We start from the raw sequence: 20,535 nt of genomic DNA on the forward strand, positions 1-20,535 counted from the left end.
GGCACATAAAACCACCAGACCTCAATGCCGGGGTCGCCTCCCTCACCCACGTACTGTAGGTGTGAATGTGTAGCAAGACCTTTTGACCAGTACCTTAATGGGAGAGCACAGCTAGGAACCCGCCCCACCACCCCCTGCTATAGTCGTGTCTTGCTAACATTCCCACATCTATACCTTAACGTATTTTTTCCTCAACCCCGTCATTATTAGACTGCACCACGTTAATGTACATAGAATAAACCTAAGGTAATTTTCCCTTGCTTCTATATTTAACAATTAAACTTAGTATCATGTTTTCAGAAATTGAATTAAGAGAGTTGTCAAACCCTAAAATATAAATTAATCATCTCAAGTAACATATAGTTGAGATGTTGCATTCAGAGGGAGGGTTGGATGGAAGAAATGGGGAGGGTGGGGGGATGACCCACTTCGGAGCGGTGCAACTCTCACTCTCACACTGGTACAGCCGGCCCCCCTCCCTCCCCTCCACCCCGCTGCCTCGCTCACCTGTACTTTAGGGCTTTAGGCCATCGTCTGGTTCTTGGACAAGCGCTTACCACTTGCAAGATATTCAATCCCTTCCTGCAAATGTGCCTATTTATACACGATATCATTCTATATTTCTCTCTCAACATGTAAACAGTGAGTACAGTATTACACCTTTACAACATTTCCACATTTACATTATTTCACAATCCTTTTGCAACAAAGGCCAAGACAGTGCTATAACCTTGCCATCATTATACAGCAAGATAAATAAGGTGGTGGCGGGTTGGGGCGAGCAGCTTTGTGTGGCCGGAGCCAGCACACCAAGGTATGACTGCCAGACACCTGAGAACCCACAAGGTGGTCACTCACTCACGGGACGGGTTTGACTTCTTTCCCCCACGCGATTCCCCCACTCACATGCTCCCTTTATAAGCCTGTGGGTGACCATGGCAACTGGACACCTCTGTTAACACCTGGGCAACTTTACCATTACAAGGGAAAAACAAAAATCATACGAAGCGCCCCATTCAAGTGTCATACTGTAACAGTAAATACAGAATTCTAAAAAAAAGTAATATTTGCAAATGGTCAGATCAAATAACACCTTTAAGAATTTTGATACGGTATGATAGTAAAATGACGTGTCTGTCTGTTCCAGCAATAGCTCTAAAACGGAAGCAATTGAAGACCTAAAATGTACAGTACACACATTTTACATGGGTCGCAGGGTTGTGTACCTTGGTATTACTATATAGACCACGAACCCTCGGGTGTCTGATAAAGGGGAGATATGATAGAGGTGTAAATGGAAGTCAGGGCTGAACAAAGGGGGACATTACAAAGGTACTCAAACTATCCAACCAGGACCGAACTCGTAACAATGGTTTTAAATTAGACAAATTAAGATTTAGGCGAGAAATAGGTAAACATTGGTTTGGAAATAGAGTAGTGGACGAGTGGAACAAGTTACCAAATATCATCATTAACTTGAATACGCTGGATAGCTTCAAACATAGGTTGGATGGATATATGTGCAATAGGGGTTGGGTGTAAATGGGACTGCCCAGTATGGGCCAATAGGCCCGCTGCAGTTTCCTCCATTCTTATGTTTTGTCTGTGAGTGTCTGTCTGTTTCAGCGATAGCTCCAAAATGGAAGCAGTTAGTCCTGAAACTTTACACACATATTAAATGGATCCCAAGGTTGTGCATCTTGGAATCTTCCCCGACTGAGATATCGCCATGGTGATTGCGTGAGGTGGTTACCCATGTCGGGGGGAGGACCGTAACAGTCAAGATTAGTTTATTTTGTTAGGTTAGGTTGAGGTGGTTGGTCACCCTTGTCAGGAAGGGGAAAACTGGGGTAGTCAAGGCTATACAATATATACCTAACAAAAGCGAAGCCAAGTAATTTTGCGGGTTGGTAATAATAGTTAATACAAGCAACTATTAATTAGGGTTGCTTAATACCTGAGCAACATTGAGGGTAAGGGGTGAAATTTTTTCAAGAGTTCTGTACCTAGGAATGGAAGGTGAAATACCCAGTTCACCAGGTGATTCCTCACACTTTATAACCACAAACCTAAAAACTCGATGAAACACTCACTTAATCGTCATATTAACACACCTAATTCGTTCACATTCATGACTCTCTTCATCAGAGAATTCATAATTACAGTTACAGACACAGGTAATCGGTTGCCCCAATCACTATTTGTGCAAGCTTGCATTATTTATGTTGTGCATAAAAAAATATAAAAATTAGTTTCACTTATGTTACCATTAAGTAAACAGAATAAACTAAAACATAAAAACTTGATCGGGATGGTGAGAACTGTGTTCTGCATTCTTTGCCTTCTGCAATGAGTCAGCTGTACCTGGTGTTTTATCAGGCAGACACGTGCTATTATTAAGACAGGATATAAGCTTCTCATGTTTGGAAAATGTTCATGATGTCAATGATCAAATCATGAACTACTGCAATTACAGTGTAAGACTAAGGCTTGTGGGATTACAGTACAGTATCAACAGCGTCTGTCACTTGTGGCTAATTACGTACATAATACAACTGACAAAGAATAGCGTAAAATATTAAATTTTCCACTTCTGTATTGGACTGGTGCATCACGTGATGAGCGAGGCTGCGTTATTAGCCTGGGTGGCACCACATAATACATGCATGGGTGGCAGATGCTAGTCACGGCTCACGCCCAGCCAACTTGCTGCCCGAGAAACACCACACCACCCTACAATTACAATTCCCCTCATATACCAGACAAGAGCATACCGGTATGTCCGAGGACACTAAACGAGTCGTATTAAATTCAATCAACACATGTAAAAACATAAGGCTGTGCTTGCAAATCATACTTAATTAACCCAGTAACCTCATAACAGTACCAAGGTTAATGTGTGTCTTAAAATTACGTACGGCACGCACAATTCAAATTCTATTTCAGAATAAACCCCTAAAATATATTTCAATATTTCCCTCACAAAAAATATTGTCTAATTCGTTGAAAAGATTTTTCACTGCTACGGGTTACTGGTGCGGGGAAGGGTTGCTTGTGATTGAGGATGTGGCACATACGAGGGCGGAGGAGTGTGCAGGTAGAGTGCGGTGAGCGGAAGTAGCGGAAGCGTGTCCAGCCAGGCATGCGTCCGTGTCCGTGTTTGTTGTGGGGTTGGAGGGCGGCCTCCACTTGTCACGCCCGCCCGAGGCCTCACCTCAAACATCGCCACCTCATTATGATGCTCTCGTGCCCTTAACACTAGCACTCACTCCCCCAATGCATTGTAACTCCGACGTAAATAGACTGGTAGTGTACGTGTACCTATCACGCATTGGATCAAATTAGCGAACAATACGAGTCAATCGCTAAAGACAACCCATTGTGTACTTCACCGTATAATAATACTAATATTAATTCTAACAATAATGATAATAATAACAACTATAATGAGCTGACCGCAAGTATCCACCGTCTCGTGTCGCCGTAAACTTCGTACACTAGCTCCAAAAAGTATCTTTACGGGGGTCCGCAAAGATATATTTTGGAGCGAATAATAACTCTAACTCCCCAAAATATGGAGGAACGCGCTGTTTATCGAACTCGCCCGAGAAATTATCCAGGCACATATACAAAAAGCTACATCAATATCCACATATATCTGTTCAAATAATAGCTTACCTGCTCTCGAGGGCACACACACACATACGGATGATTGACAGTAAAGTCCCGAGTTCATTAGAATTGAGACTCCCATCACCCGGCCTCACTCTATGCCCCGATAAGCATTGAGAAGGCCCCGTGTTCCCACAACTGGGGGACCCAGCATGTCTCGAGAGTGAGCAGAGAACCCCCCCCCCCTCCCAAGATTCAGGGCCCAGAAGTGTGGGGGGGCTCGTTACTCCCACAATTCGCTTCAAGTCTATATACTTTGCTTGGCCCTGATAACTAATAAAAGCAGAGAGGCCGTGACTTAACGTCCTGAGCACTATGGTGCTGACGTAGAGGGGAAGGATACACCGCTTAGTAATATAAACAAAGACGCCCTCCTAGTCGCAACGCACGTCACCAGTAACGGGTTTCCCACATGACTAATAAGGTTCGCCGAGCTCGTTATTCCCAACACCACATCCCAGGTATGTGCTAATTGGCATTCTTTTGGACAACAATTCTGCTCTGAAATATTATGGTATGAATTCCAATTACAATTACTGTATAAGAGAATGGCTATATACTATGATTACCAGTATAGAGTACTGTTAGTCCTTCTATAGCTATCAGTATTCACCATCTGCATTAACAAACAAGAGAATCTGGTAGTCGTTTCTTTATGGAGATATCAGAAGACAAAGGCCCGTTGGTCGCAACATTTAACCAATTTTAAATTTACCAATAAAGACTAACTTTTTCTGTACCAGAAAGCGGTGTATACTAAACTTTCTTTGTCACATGCTTGTGGAAAACGACACGTTTGTATAACTTGTGTATGTAGTGGAAGCTCTTTCATTACCCGATCTGCAAATGACCTAAGAAATGGGCGAAAGTTGTTCTTGACCGGGAGACGAAAACCCAGATCAACAATGTTTGTTTTTTCATAAAAATCGGATCTAAACAAGCCATGCGTTTCTGCAGTATATATAATTATTAGCAAATTAATTTATCGACAGCAAATTTGCAAGTCTTGACTGTGCATGAAGTAGATCAACAGGTGCCGTCTATCCAAGTTACAGCTAAAATGTCTCACATGTGACGAATAATAAGCAGCGTCAGCCCACATTTCCAGCAGCACGTTTCAATGACAAATTGCATGTACAACAGACTTTAAAGTTAAATAAAAGCATATCAATTATCTAAACATCATCAAGGTATATTTTGTAAGGACGTTTCTCCTTACCATTTTAGTGAAACACACTATTATAGTGTGAAGCGCTGCACGGCCAAACTAATTAATGTTTTCTTTTTTTTCGCCACAACTATTCCCAGACGGAGCAGTGATCCGTGAAGAATGGCTGAAGTATTGGCTCCAGTAAATTGCTATCGAGTGCTGAGTGCCAGTCATTTTCCCAGGCTCCTATGTTTGACTTGTGGATTACTGTATCATTATTGCATTAACAGAAACATTTCTCGATTTGGGGAACCTGGCCATAGTTATTTTGCTGACAGTGGGAATAATTTTCAGGCTACGTTCAAGTTTACGTAAGTTGATACTACTGTAGTTACTTTACGGTAACGTCCGCATATCACTTGAAACATTGTTCTTGTGTGTTAAGAGATACTCCAAAGGTTCCTTATCCTTCCTTAACGATACCGTTTGTAAAGTCAAAAGTCGTTTTCCATCTAGAACTTCCCACCATGGTCGTCGTACAGTATCCTCAGTTTCATTAGTCACATTCGTCATCAATGAAACCCACTACGTACTTTCCCATGTTCTACAATTTTACTTCAGCGTTGAAGCAACATACATGCAAATCAACTCACCAGTTCCTTCTTGAACCTCTACAGAAACAACCTCTCTGTACATGTTTCTAATCTATGTAACTTGTAGCCCTTCAAAATGAGGCACTCTGGCATCCTTTAACATCCTTGGAATAGATAACCCTTCTCTCTTATATTCGATAAAAGAGAGATTCACTGCACATGAACCATGCGAAAGTGTGGAGTGAATGAGCATGGTGTCAGCAGCCGTAAGAAGCCTACAGTGACCTTAATCTACAAGTGATTATCAGACGGCGTTCGTGCCTGGGTTCCCATTCTTCATGCCCTGGTTAAAAATACATTCAATTACAGTGCTATTTCTCGCTCCTGTGCTTTCATTTACAACGTATCCTATGTACTACATAAAGAAAAAACACGACCACTTAATCAACAAAGATTGTTCAGACCTAACAAACAATCCACAGCATCAAATTAAATCTCATAACTTAAATAAAAGTGCATTTTCCTCACAATGACTTCTAAGTAAGAGGTTATAATGAAAACTTATGCACGTTGCATCTGGCGCTTGGTAATTACAACCGGAATGTCAACTTGGCTCCAAGAGATTATAAAAAAATGCGGAGGAGATAAAGGGAGAAGCAAGTAGAGTGGATAATATCGAAGTTGAGAGGGTCCTACAACCGGCCCCAAGACACAATACATCAGAAGAACAGGTTCCCTCAATACAAAGTCAGTAATCACCAACGCTGCCGGGCCGGTCATGACCACTCGAGTCTCAACCCGATACTTAACCCATCCTAAGACCTCTGGGGCCACTGCGACTGGTGAGCTGGGGTGAAGCTCAAGCTATTCGATGTAGTGGAGCAGGAACTGTTTCTCGTAAGGAGTTGGCCATCTGTTAGCGGTTGATATAGTAGCGATCATTGGGTGTAACAAGTGTGATTGTGTTGGAGAGGTGACCCCTGCTAAAGAAGTGCAATGGTGTATCTACCGGTATGTAATAGCGTTCTTGAATGATGATGGTATTCCTGTCAGATGGATGTCACTGCGTGATGGTGTCCAAGAATGATGGGAGTCATTGTGGGCAGTATAAAGCTGTTTACGCTTGTACAAATGACACTCATAATCTTGCTGTATATCACTCAGTGCCATATACAGTACAATGTCACTGCCACCCACTATAGCCTGCCTGCCGCAACACCGTGGACCAATTGTACCCATACAGGAACTTCACTTACATTCTCATGCTAGAGCATCATCAAGCGCTTACACAACGCAACCGTATTAACAATAATTCATCTCGGCTGTTCTTTTTGCATGATGCACCCCACATTATCAGGTTATCTGAGGCGCCGCCAACATAGTCACCTCGGGTTTACCGTTAGATAGTTTACCTGCTGAATAGAGACAATGAGATTTAAATTCACCAGGTGAGTTTGGTGAGTGGTGCGTATTAGCAATGTGTGGCAGACGAGAGTGTTGTGGTAGTGGTGGTAGCGGGGACGTGGTGGTGCCCGCCGGGCCACCCGGTACAACCTGTGCCACAGCCCCGCTGCATAATGACCCACCCCAACTGGTTGTGCTGCCCCAGGCCACACAGGCAATACCTTCTATTACCTTACCCACGCAAGCACTCTCTTCCCACACCCCACCCGCCCCCACAACCCCACCCACTCTCTACTGTGTACCCTACCCCTCTTCTTGCGCAGCGACACTCACTGCTTTACCATGCACGTCACTACCCCTTGCTTGATACTGTGCCACTGACTTCCTGCATTGAGCTGTACCCTTCATTCAATACCACATGCCATAAAAGTTACTCCAATGAACTGTGGTGTTATAATTAACAAGTAGAATAGTGTATTTATCATTACCAAGTAGTGTGTTACTATCATACAGCGTTTAACAAATCATTAATAAACAGGGCCATTGGCATCTATGAGTTATGCTAGTAAATTAACACCTATTGGTATGTAAATAAATGTTGAAGAGAGCGTGTAACTCTCTTTACCAGCCATTCTCCCAGCTATGTAGGGATAATTACAAGACAGCACTGTCTAAAAGGTTTTAAAAAAGTAGCTAATCCATGTTAGGTTAAAATAAGGTAATTTTCAGCAAGGACAAGTAACAGGTTAGCTATTCACACGTAAATTTAGTGATAGAAAAATTCCCCAGTGTGATGCTAATCTCAAATTACATACCCGGTCGCAGTTTACCAATCGTTCATAAAATATACGAGATTTTCCTAGCAATATTTTCCGCAACTATTTAGCGCCTTAAAAAAAAGGTAAAAACACATAGAACCTATGGTAGCCGCCTTACAACTAATTATAAGAGCAAATGTTAATGGTTAAAAAAACATGCAATTTACGAATTGCTAAATTGCCTAATCAGCAACCTCTGTGGTACCTTCCTCACCTTGGCTGCTAACAACCTGACAGGTCCCATTGAGAACACTATAATTCTTAGGTCACACTGCCAGCAACCCCTGGTGGCCTGGCAGTCGACTGGTTCTCTCATCAAGCATTCTTATCATGCCCGGACGTTAATAATACGAGACAAAATCAGCTGCTCAGAATACAGCCATGTGTCACACTACTGCACCCAAGATCAACATGATACTAGAGATAAACTTTGGTTAAAAAACAAGACACAAAACTCTTGGAGTACTAAATGGTGTAAACAAAACTGCATTATTGGAGCTGCCCTTGTCTCAGACCCTCAGAACGCTGGTATATACTGTAAACACCAGGGAAACCTTCACTTTTCCTACAACACGTAACCGTACTCATTTCCCCAAGATTACAATACAACATGCAAGGTGTAGGCTACCCGGCACCACACGTTTACATAAATTAAGCGGACACAACATTTTGCAAACCTGCAAGTGAGCACATGACTCACCACTAGTATGATAACAGTTAATAACACAAGTACAAATTTGTGGTGAAAACCTTACAGAGACGAGTTCGGTGCTCGGTCAAAGGTCAGCCGAACATCCGGGACCCCTCCCTGGATCCTTTCCCTCCCTCATGGATTGCCCCGGGGGGCTCACCACTTGCCGGTAGGACACACCAAGATCACCTGTTTGAGTTCCCACTAACAAGCACCGCAAGGCATGCTCCCACGGCTCCCTAGTGGAAGCAGCCCGCCCTCATTACATCACGATACCGGTCCTGTCACCAGCATATCTCACAGAATATCTAGCAGGAAAGATACACAAAACTTGCATGAGCAGTGAGTCTTAGCGTGAAGAGGCAGCGGGTGGAGAAAGGATACAATAGAAGGGGGAGGTGGTTCACGGGGTGGGAGGGAGGACAGGTCAGGTCACTGAGGCTTGGGTGTCACTTCAGAGCCCAGAGAGTATTGTATTTTATCAGCTGAATTTAAACACTTGCATCTTAATATAATCAAACGCGTATAAAATCAACCATGGAGCACAATTATACAGGTCTGAGATACACCGAATTAATCTACAATACATTTTTCAACCGGAAATGAAAAAAGGCTGTTTCTGTTCACTGAGACGCAAACATCCGGAGTCCCTACTGATTTCCGCTCAGGGACTGATAGCGTTTTACCTTGTCACATTTCTTTCTTCGCTTTCCCATGATAAAAAAAAAAATTCCTTGACAAATTTACTTTGAACATTGAAAGGGAGTTGGCTTGGGGGCTCCTCTCCCTACCCAGTAGCCGGGTCAAAAACCAAGACTCCCAGATGATTTATTGTGAGTATGAGGATGCCACACACAATATTCCGATAATGTAGGCGAACGACAACAATTTTGTGACATCTCACAGCTCACGAAGTGTACACACACACACACATGCTACTCAATAAACTTGACAAATTAAAAATAATTTCAAGGTGTTAACTACTCCCACAAATACATGAACACTTGTCTTAAAATAAACATCAATACAAACTTACGCACGCCTGTCTACTTTAAAGTCATGAATAAGATTATCACCATACTCAAATTAACCCATTAAAGAGCAGTGGCACACACTTAGGCATTTTATTCAGCAGAGAGAAAGCCTTACCCCTCGAAGGTTAAAGATACCAAAAGCTGTAAGTTTTAGAACATAGCAAACCTACTGAGTTGACGCCAGGGCCTAGTGGTCAGATACTGGATGTCACGTCACGGTCCAGGGATGAAGCTCCTACCAGACCGCGGTCTTCTCGAACAAGGAAATTTACCACACACACTCCACTCAACCAGAGACCAGTCTGTAAGGATTCATCCGCTTTTGAATAGCCAATATCAAACGACTCTACCTAAACACCTAAAGCTATCACGCGGGTTCCATGACATAAAACCATGGAAAGAGCTTCATATTAATACGTTTTGTAGGAATTACAATGTTAATTGAACAGTCTGCTCATAACTCCTGCACATAATAAATAATTCAAAATGTTCTGATTTATTATATAATACAGAGCATGAAAATTTTTAACCAAAAATAACTCGCAAAGAACATTCAATAAGCCCAGGTACAGGGAAGTACTGTTGAAATGTCACAGAACCAGCCATCTACAACATAGAAACATGGAGGTGTTCCTATCCAGTAGCCTCAGAAATGACCGAACCTTCAGTAAATTTGCATGGGCAGTGTAGCGTAAGAGCAGGACCCAGCCAGTGTCCCTAGGCGGAAGCCCGCACGTCTCGTGACCACCAGAGAACCAGCCGCCTGCCACTTCAACCACTCTGACCCTACCACCACTCATCGTATACACCAAAGAAGAACAGAATGTGGACATGTCCGGTCTTTAAATTGATCGCGTATTACTCAGATTTGGAACAAATCTGAGTAATACGCGATGTGGTGTTCATGAAAACGTCACAACAAAGTTAATTCCGTAGTTAGTTCAGTCTATTGCTGATGGCAAGGTAGAATAAGGAGGGATACCGTGTGAATAGGTGTGGTACTGTATGTTCCTCCTGCCTACACTATATATATATATATATATATATATATATATATATATATATATATATATATATATATATATATATATATAATATAAATGTGTGTGTGTACGCAATATGCCAGCAGCCTTAGTTATATGTGGGAAACAGGTTATAGAAGAGTAAAGCATAGTTAAGATGCTAAGTAACTTTATCTTGCACGTTTTGTTGTCAATGTCAAGTACCGTATGTGATAAATTATGTTTATTTCTGTACTGCTTTATTTACAACTCTTATTTTTAATTATTTCTTTGAAAACAGAGATGTTGACAATGAACACTGGTATTACGCAGCATCAGTTGGCTCTCCCTAGCCACACGAGGTAGGTGGGTGGGAACAAGCCACCAGAAAAAAAATTGTGAGCTGATGTAAAAATCAAACACACTCACAGTGTGTTCGTAGCCCTTATGTCACTTTAAACATTTAAACTTTAATTCCTCAAGATATACACATATTCTTGACTGAATTATAAAGGTGACAATAGAATAAAAGGTTAATTAATATCAGGTGTTACAGGAAGTCACGCGTTATTGGTCCTTTTTTTTGAAGCAACAGTTAATGGTGAAACATCATCTGGCGACTTTACAAAATTTACTTTATCCCTGAACTACACCGACTAAATATCTTTAGACAGCACCTTCATTCACCACGACGGCTCTCCCTGACATTGTGCTACAAATGCGTGACATTACTTAATGTTTCCCCAGACAAGTAAACTGATAGACGTGGTCCACATTGTATACCTTTTATGGGGACATTAAAACACTATTGTTTACTCATCAAAACCACATTCTTTGGGGGAACTTACAGCCCGGACCACAAACTTGATTCGTGACATCACTCACCAACAACTCGGGAATGTTCTTAAAGATGTTAAAAAATCGGAAAAATGATGAGGGTTAAGTTGAAGCCTACTTAAAGCAACTGTCAAAACTTCGTCTGCAATTTGCTTTACATGTCACACGTCATGATTCGTCACAACCTACTCCGTGTGGGTATACTGTAGTACAAGTGGCCCAACTACCAGACGGAAAAAAAGGAAGACAGGAGCGCGCGCCCATGGTTAACGCCAGGTTTCCAAGGAACCAAGTGGCTGGCTGTAGTATCTCAACCTGCAGCCTGACTGGGGGCCACCTCGTTTTATTGCACTCACCAATACATCACTTCTCTATTTAACCCCGAGCATTTTTAATATGAAAACTATTCCCATTTCTTCCAGTAAAAATACTTAAGGTAATATTAAAACGAACAATTGGAAGTCATTTGTTAAGTGGGAGGGTGTCGGGTGCCCGCCCTCTTCCTCCCTAGGCACATGGGTCACACTTAACACTCGCCAGATGGCACTTGTTGCGTCCCGCTACCAAGACCAACCACCCCCAGCCCGGGACATCCTCTCTAGCCAATCACCAACCACCTCCCTCCCACTACCCCAATCCTAGCTCTCTCGCACACTCCAGACCTGCCAACGCTCTTTCGTACCAATTCACAAGTTAGATAGTAAAATCCATCCAAAGTGCTGTATTGTATTCCAATACTTGGTAAAAAAAAAATAAGCTGCACACACCGTACAAAATACCCGAGTAGTAAAAATGTAACATCACAAATCAGAAGTGGGTGATAAGTGTTAAAACCTTAATCAGAAATTCATCATTCGGGTTATTTCTTTGTTATTTAACCACTTGTGTACGGAGCTACCTCTGAGCTGAATAAAATCATCTGGCGTAAGCCAAGTAAAATACCAAAAGTGGCGTGCGACCCCGCAACAAAGGGGTTAAAGGCCACTTTCAGAACATTGCCGAACCTTGTATAAAACTACGGTATTTTCAGTTATAGGAATATACACACCATTCTGCACATCACCATAAGAAGCGCAAACAATTGCTATCCGTTAAAAGTGCAAATGAATGCGAGGAACGTGGGTGTTCGTCCGCCCCAGAGAGGAAACGCTGAGAACGGACAAGCGTAATGTTTGGCGGGAAAATCATGTTAAGTTCCGTAATTGCATTAAACATTTCGCCATTTCATGAAATTTCACAAGACTGCCCAAGGAACAGTTAGCTTAATACTAAAATGTTTACGATACTGTCCAAATCTTAATACTTAATATGGACGCTAAACATTAGATAGCCCACGCCACAGCTACGTCAAAGGTTGTGTTAAACAAGGGTGTTAAGGTCGGCATGGGACGGATTCAACAAGTGGGCAACACAAACTCCCAGACGTTTTCATACAGAACAGATGCCTTTGCTATTATTTTTTTCCAGTATCACTGTCAAATAAAAAGCTTATTTTACATAGCCTAGTTTTCAACAAAATACACGAAATCTATGAAGAAGCATGGTGACCCCAGCCGATATACTATTTCTAAACTGTGTTGTGAAGTTTGTTGGCAGGAGAACAGGTGGTGTTTGGCAACTGAAGACGCACGTGCAGGGAGGAAAGGCAGGAGCCTCACCACGTGCACGGCCAGTTTTAAAGGGACGCCGCGTCTTCCAACGGTCGCATTGTCCTCAATAGATGCCCGGCTGGGATCGACAATCAGTTTAAAGGGTCTATGAGACTAGTTTTTAACACAGATAATGTATATTCCAGTATTTATATAACAAGCAATCGGTTATTTCAATAACTTCATGTCAAATAAACTAATGAAAACAAAATAAGATAACTTTAAGACAATAAATAAAAAAGATACAATTTCACTTAGTCGCTGTCAGTACAACTTCGACGGTACTTTTTTTCGTGAACTATTATTCGGCGCAATCTGGGTGGATTAGTAGTATTGTATATACCGGTTATCAAGCTCATATTAGTATCTAAAGCCAAACCCTTATGCAGCCTATTTACCAGAGATACACGGCCCAAGACGAGCAGGACATTATGAGGGTTGGCAAAGTCTGGTTCTTATTTGTTATTTAATGTTCATGACATTGTTTTTAGTCGTAACACGTTACGGGAGTTATTAATTAAACTTCAAACAAATGGGTTGAGTTGCGTACTTTGCAAAAGAAGCCTCAAATACTAACTGCATTCAGTACCTAACCAAACCAGGCAGAGTTATAGTGTATAAAATTACCAGTAGTTACCCGGCTTCGCCCGGGTGGAGGGCTCGGAGATGGTTCTTGATTATTCCTTTGGCGATTCGCACCCCCCCCCTAATTTCAGCTGTCTTCAAAACTGTGGAAATGCATCCGCGGTTGGAATGGGAGGGTCTGCCCCGCCCCCCTAGAGGGACAAGAGATAGTCCACTCGCACCTCCCTACCAAATTTCAACTTTTTATCTTCAAAAGTGTGGACCAACACGCTGCTGGGGGTTCGGAATTCATGAAGAGATAGGAGATAATGCACCTTTATACCAATAATGAGCTCTCTATCTCAAAAACAGTGGAAATGCATAAGGATTAAGGAACATACATAAGTTACAAGGACTATAGCGACTATATATCTGATAAGAAAATGCATACATTTACTGGAAAAGGTTCGAAGAGACCGGAAACGTGTCACGGAAACCCTGAGATGGCCTTGATAACCCAAGATATAATCCAGCCACCGGAGAACCTTATGCACACAAGGAACATCACAACCTTAAACCCAAACATCAAAGGGTGAGTGTAAACCAGTGGAACTTTTGGATGGTGAGTCAATAAACAAAGCAGTCACGGGAGAAGCAGTCACGGTAGAAGCATGCCTAGAAGTACGTAATTAAAGATACTGCGATAAGTTCAGGGAAGGGTCCTTTGTCTTACTTGGATATCTGAAAGTTATCTAGTCTTACGATACGCCTTATCACCCACAAAACATTAAATAGATTGTGTACACCGAGCACCCACGGGGATCAACACTGGCATGGCTGTTCCCACGCGAGTTTTTCCTGTCGAAGACACCTCCTGGCAGCCAAAGTTACAGCTTATATTGTTGTGGAAGCCGTACTCAAGACTCTAAGGTACGATGACATGATGTGCGTTGTCTAAACGTTGGCCACCTGCATCAATCTCGTCGCCTGGTTCCCACAATGAACTCCAGGACCCCTTTGCCTCTCCCTCTCCGAAATTGGCCACTTCCTCACGAGATTATGCGAATGGCTCACACAATGGTTGAGGCTACCTGAGACGGGAAGGACCCGCTGGATCCTAGCCTGATGGCTCTCAGATGACCAAGGTGTCAGGTTCCGTATGTCTGAAGAGTGTCCTGAAGGCTTGTTATTTATTTTTTTAAATATATGACAAACGTTTGTTAATCAACAATTATGCTTACTAACATTATTGTCAGATTTCACACTGGGAAGCCAAATGTAACATAAGGCTACGAGGGGTCACGTTTCTGAAGCAAAGTTTGGATTCCCCGAATTAGTAGATATCACTTGGCCATGAGGCATCGAGCCCGTAAAGGTCCTGGGATGAGAGCATGATCTCTGACCCCTCACACACACATTTGTGGTATACCCGCAGGAAATCAAACTCCACAAAGGGACGTTTGGTAATACAGACACTTGACCGTGGTGTGCCCTTAGCAACAGCTTGAATCCATAAAATATAAAAGCTTTCTTACCTCGAGAAAATACAAAAAATGCATAAGAATATGAAATGAGAAATATAACCTTTACGATTGTTTACATCTGCTGAGCGAAACCGATAAATTCCTTATTCTGTTCTAATCGAGGTGATTTTCGTAGAAATTATGATTTTTTCTTTTAGAAAAATAAGATACTAGATACGTGTAGTATTTTTGGTTAGGTTAGATAAGGTTTGGTATTTTAGTTTGATTCACTTTATGAACGATAACTTATATAATGTTGCAGTATTCGGTACTGGATAGTACCACCACAATGTTACCTTAGCGGTCAACTCTAGAAGTAGCAGATACTATTACATTCTATTTTTCGTTCATAAAATGAAACAAAGTAACTTACCGAACCTCCCCTAAAATATTGGTTATCTATTTTAATATAAAAAAACGAAAAAACCTTCGAAGACACTATTACGTTTAAGTTAAACTTCTAACATTCCCAAAAGTAGCAGGTACTGTTGTGCTATATTCCAACAGGACTCAAGGACGGCCATTGGCAGCATCTCAGCACTCAAGATGGAAAAATCATGACAGTAATAATAAGCAAAACTTATTCCTCGTGCGCTGTTATTTTCTCGAGGTAAGAATATTTTTATCTTCTATGGAGAAATCTCAGGTCGGTATAGGCGCGCCACGGTCAAGTATTACCATGACGCTTTACCCCGGTACTAAGGTGCACAATACAATACAATTGTGATGATAAATCAAATGTGTAAAAGCCAACAGCCATCCAACCGAAATGGTTAAACAAACTAAGCTTGTCGAACAAGAAAAGGAGCGTGTGTTAATGCATTCTCAGGGTGTGAGTAGCAGTAAATGGAAGCAACATGGATACCTCAAACAACCTAAGAACTAAGTATCCATTATACTCAATGAATCAATACAGGGTACTTTAGCGACGGGACGCCTGATCCCTTAAATCACGTCACTGATATATTATAGCAGCTGACCCATTAAAGAATCGATATATTTGAGATGCTATTACCAATTGTTGTGACGGGCATAAGGTCAAATTCACAACTGATAGCACCTTACAAAAACACACAGCCAGTAATCAAAAGCACTAGTAGTAAGTACATACTTCTCACGTTTGTAAATATAACCCTCTCCTTTATTAGGAACTTATTACCGGCCAGCTCCACACGCCCACCTTCTCACGATTCTAATATAACCCTTGCGGCCACTGTGGTCGCCTCTTATACCAGCGATAATCTTACCCTTCTCCGGCTGCTAAGGAGGAACAGGCCACTATGTTAGTGAAGCACCAAATTTTAAAATAACATGCCGAAGCTACCTTACCAACATCAATTCTAACAGCACTCCTTCATAGCACCAACTTTATTTTTAAATAATCAACATTAAATGGTCGAGCTGATGAATGGATACAAAGCAAGGTTGCTAATGTTTACCCACGATTAACGATGACTTGTTCTTAGAATTCTTCATGCTACGTGGACTACTAACAACGGCCTAATGTAACATAAACCATGTGTTCATATAGTGAATGGGTTGTGTTGTAATAAGAGTCTGGTGGCCGCGGTTGAGATGTGACCAACCAACATATCCCAGATACTGAACCCCGTGAGAAGCTACCTTGCACGCACATCATATTCCACCAAGAGTACCAATACTACTGTGCTGATAACAATTGTACTGTATATGTTTTAGATATTTTAAAATAATACAAATTACATTGAAGCATTAAAATTTGAAAAACAAATCATAACCGCATTGGCATTACACAAATGAGGTTAAAATATTGGAGTACCTACCAAAGGTTGAAACATCGTAAAATCAAAGGATCTGGTACTAAATTACAATGGGATCTCATGAAGATTAGGAAACGCAGCGTAATTCGCCTGACGATTAAATACCCTAATTCCAACCTAACCAAATGTAAATCTAACCTCCCGCTTAGCGTAAGGGCGTCTATTCATCAGGCGAAACATGCGGGGTTCCTAATCTTCATGAAGATTAGATACCGTACCCCTATATATTTCCATGATGTAATGGCACGGCAATAACACTGTCAAGATAGACCCTCGAATAACTTGGTGCAATGCCACAATTCCATGAGGAATCGAATGTATTCACATGTCTACAAAACTCTTTGAAGATATGAAACAAATTGGGGGAACTGGTCAAGCTACAGGTTTATCCAAATGTATTTTTATAGTCACGTACTGACGTAGAGCTTTCAATTTATCAGTGACTATCACGATGCGAATAAAGGAACTAACAATATATATATATATATATATATATATATATATATATATATATATATATTTTATATATATATATATATATATATATATATATATATATATATATATATATATATATATATATATATATATACAGTATATATATATATACACACCTGTTCTTAATGTACCATCAAATCCGTTTTATCAGATATTATCATGTAAATTGATAGGAAATTACCATTGCAATAAATATATTTGCTAATTAGACATAATCCTGACAGCTCTGTCCTCTTGTTCAACCTTAATAGTGTACAACCCAGGTTGTACTGCTTCCCCATTATACTTATGTTTTTCAATTCCACTGTAACTTATGTAAAATACTTATAATATAAATGTAAAACAAAACAATAATAAATAAATAAAATAAATGAATATTGAAATGATGACAGCGCTAACATTCTGAGATGTTCTTATTATCACCATGCTATGTGCACTATTCCAGATGATACTAAATGTTACATAATACTTCCTTGAGATAAATGTACAGTATATATCAGGTGCCTACAGGAGAGCTCAGGTTCTCAACTGGCTCAGCCATGTTAATATTGTTATTATTATCCACTCTGTATCTGTGTTTTTTCTGGTTAAATAAGCTATTTCAATTCAATTAAATAGCGGACCGTCTGAAGAATTTGCACCCAGCTAACCTAACCTAAAGGTGAAACAAGATGGGGTCCAGATTCTTCAGGTAATCCCCCTTATCTTATTTCAAAGGCATTTTTAATAAAGGTTATCCTGCAATTGAATTAATTGATATTTCGTTAAAATGTTTCAGCTTGTTTAAAACACAAGCAATTTACTGTGTAGGAAATCGGAGGCATTCAATGAAGTATGTTTTAAATGTTTATAAAATTTCATGTAATGTTTAATGAGGTCGTATACCTGTATCAATACTGCACAGTACAGTAATTTACTTGGGGTCCTTAAATACCACACAGTATTCAGTCAGTTATGCATAACTGATTAAGAGATATGACCATGACTTGAGTTTACCTGATATAAAATTAATATGCATAGTGTCCACACAGATTCCCTACTTCCGGTAAAAAGTTCGTTAGACGTGGGTGAGGTGGTCGGGTTTCCGACCACTCTCGTTGGACAGATGGGCCTCCCTCCAAGTGGAAACTGGAACCAGGCACTACTATCAAGTAATGAAGTCGTAACTATACAGAGGAAAACCTTATCCTATTACAGTCTGGTTGCTTCGTGAATATTATGGTTATTACCCATGTAGCATCATGAAAGTTAAAGCACGTGTATTGTGTTTTTAAATTCAAACAGGCGCGCGAGCCGCGTGTTGGAAGGACGTGCAGGCATTCCTTGTTTGGTCAATGACTAACATAGAATATCATCAGCGACCTTGTCATAATGGAATTATCATGTTGGTTTTCTAAATTATTTGCAAAACTTTTCTTTGCGATAACTTGGAGGAAAAGAGATAGACAAGAACAAATTAGCCGCTTCTAAACATTAACAATACGACAAAAGCGGCTCTAAGCAACCTCATAGAGCAGCTGCCCGACTGGATGGGTGAACACAGGGCTACCAACTGAGGGCCATATTTCCGTCCAACCATAGCATATACTCACGATTATCTTTGGTAAAAATGTTCTCGCCACCACATAAAATATGTAAAAACAAAACACCCACGAAAATTAAAACAATATTGTCGAAATACATAAAAAGTTAGTTAACCATGGGAAACTCCGCGTCGGTGGGGTTGGTAGTGCTCACTACCATCTGGCAGGCTGAGCATCGCCTCCCGGGAAAATTCAAATAACGAAAGTTAGAGATGCTAGACCATATTAACCATTAATATTAGCCCTTGATCCATGTCTAACACCACCGATTAGTCTCAAATTATACTTGAAACTAATAAATTACCGATTGAAACCAGTTGACTGGGTCAGCGTGGAGGATAGGTAAGGGCGCGCGAGAGAACCAACAAAGGCTGGAGACTGGCCTCAGGCGATCCTGAAGGAATGCCGCTCACGCCTCGCTCTTGTAGGATCTACACACACACACACACACACCTCCACAATGTTAAACATGTGCAATTTAAACTACTACACACATATATCAATTCGTGTATAGTCAAGGGTACACTCATCAACAGTTAATGCGTAAAAAGCTATGACCATGAAGTCCTTCCAAACTTCGGAAGTAGAAAACTATAATTGTATGTACTTATAAATCAGTGGTTTCATCATTTAATCTCAACTCACTAGAGAACAAAACTAATAATAGTCGGTGTATCACCACAACTGGACTACAGTACTCTACAACTGATAAGGTAACTCAAGCAGCTACACGAGGATGATAATCTCCCGAGATATACTTGAGACAATCACTTGATTTACAAAACACATCAACTGATCTTTGCTCAGTGACCACAAAATGGTAAAAACATGTCTCGCATGCAAAGATGTTCCCAATGCTATGGCAATCAATGGTTCGTGAATAAAGGGTTAAGGAATCATAAATGAACAACTTAAAAGACATACTGTATGTACAAATATAAAGGATAGCTAACATACAATACAGGAAATGAATACAGGGGTGAATTGCATCCCTCTTCATTTCCAGCTCAGAAAGCAACTTTCTACTCACCTTCTACTGTATCTACAAATCTCCTGAGATAATAATTTGGAAATTCAAAACAAAACTGAACCAACTGTTGCTGTACTAACCATGAGAGGATGTAAGGAGACACAGCGTCCACAAGAGTATCCCCGAGTGCACGTGCATCTTGCGAGAGAGTAACATTTCGTTAGATACCATACATTTGGATAATCACATGTGGTCATACAACACCACAACACAAAACACCGAGTTTAGTTTTTCAAAGTCATGCCTCCGAACACACCGAACCTCACAGAAAGGAGTTACAACTCACACTGACAGTGACCACACGTTGTGACTTACGCTCCGCCTACGTCGATATTCCTCCGCCGGGTAGCATTGAAGTTCATACGAGAGGCATATTTTAATTTCTTTCCGAGTAACACATTGACTGAAGTATATTCATATATGTAATATTTGATATTTTTTGGCTAAATAAAAATACATTTATACTCTTAACTTTAGATATAACGTGTCCCTTGGCATCTCTAGAGAGAACTAGTTCATGTCAAGGGTTAACAAGCTCCGCCCCTCAGGAAAGTCAACTAATCAGAGTCGCACTAAAAAAAATAGTAAAAATACTGATTAGACGAAGATGGTAACATGTGCGGGTGTTTGTTTATCAGACCCTGTACGTTAAATACATTTTCTTACTCATACAAGGAGTAGTAAGCCGA

The 20,535-nt window shown here is 40.9% G+C and overlaps 1 protein-coding gene across 1 annotated transcript in view; it reads right to left on the minus strand.

The window, feature by feature from the left end:
* The window catches only part of LOC121864256 (neurogenic locus Notch protein-like), a 120,479-nt gene extending 100,357 nt beyond the window's left edge, over positions 1 to 20,122 (minus strand). Inside the window, 1 exon segment of the mRNA XM_042363334.1 lies at positions 19,927 to 20,122. Within this exon segment, the coding sequence (XP_042219268.1) occupies positions 19,927 to 20,017 (91 nt within the window). The 5' untranslated portion in view covers positions 20,018 to 20,122.
* Positions 20,123 to 20,535: the final 413 nt, after the last annotated feature.

This window comes from Homarus americanus, unplaced genomic scaffold (genome assembly GCF_018991925.1).
Source record: "Homarus americanus isolate GMGI-L3 unplaced genomic scaffold, GMGI_Hamer_2.0 scaffold26351, whole genome shotgun sequence".
In the NCBI taxonomy this organism is placed as follows: Eukaryota; Metazoa; Arthropoda; class Malacostraca; order Decapoda; family Nephropidae; genus Homarus; species Homarus americanus.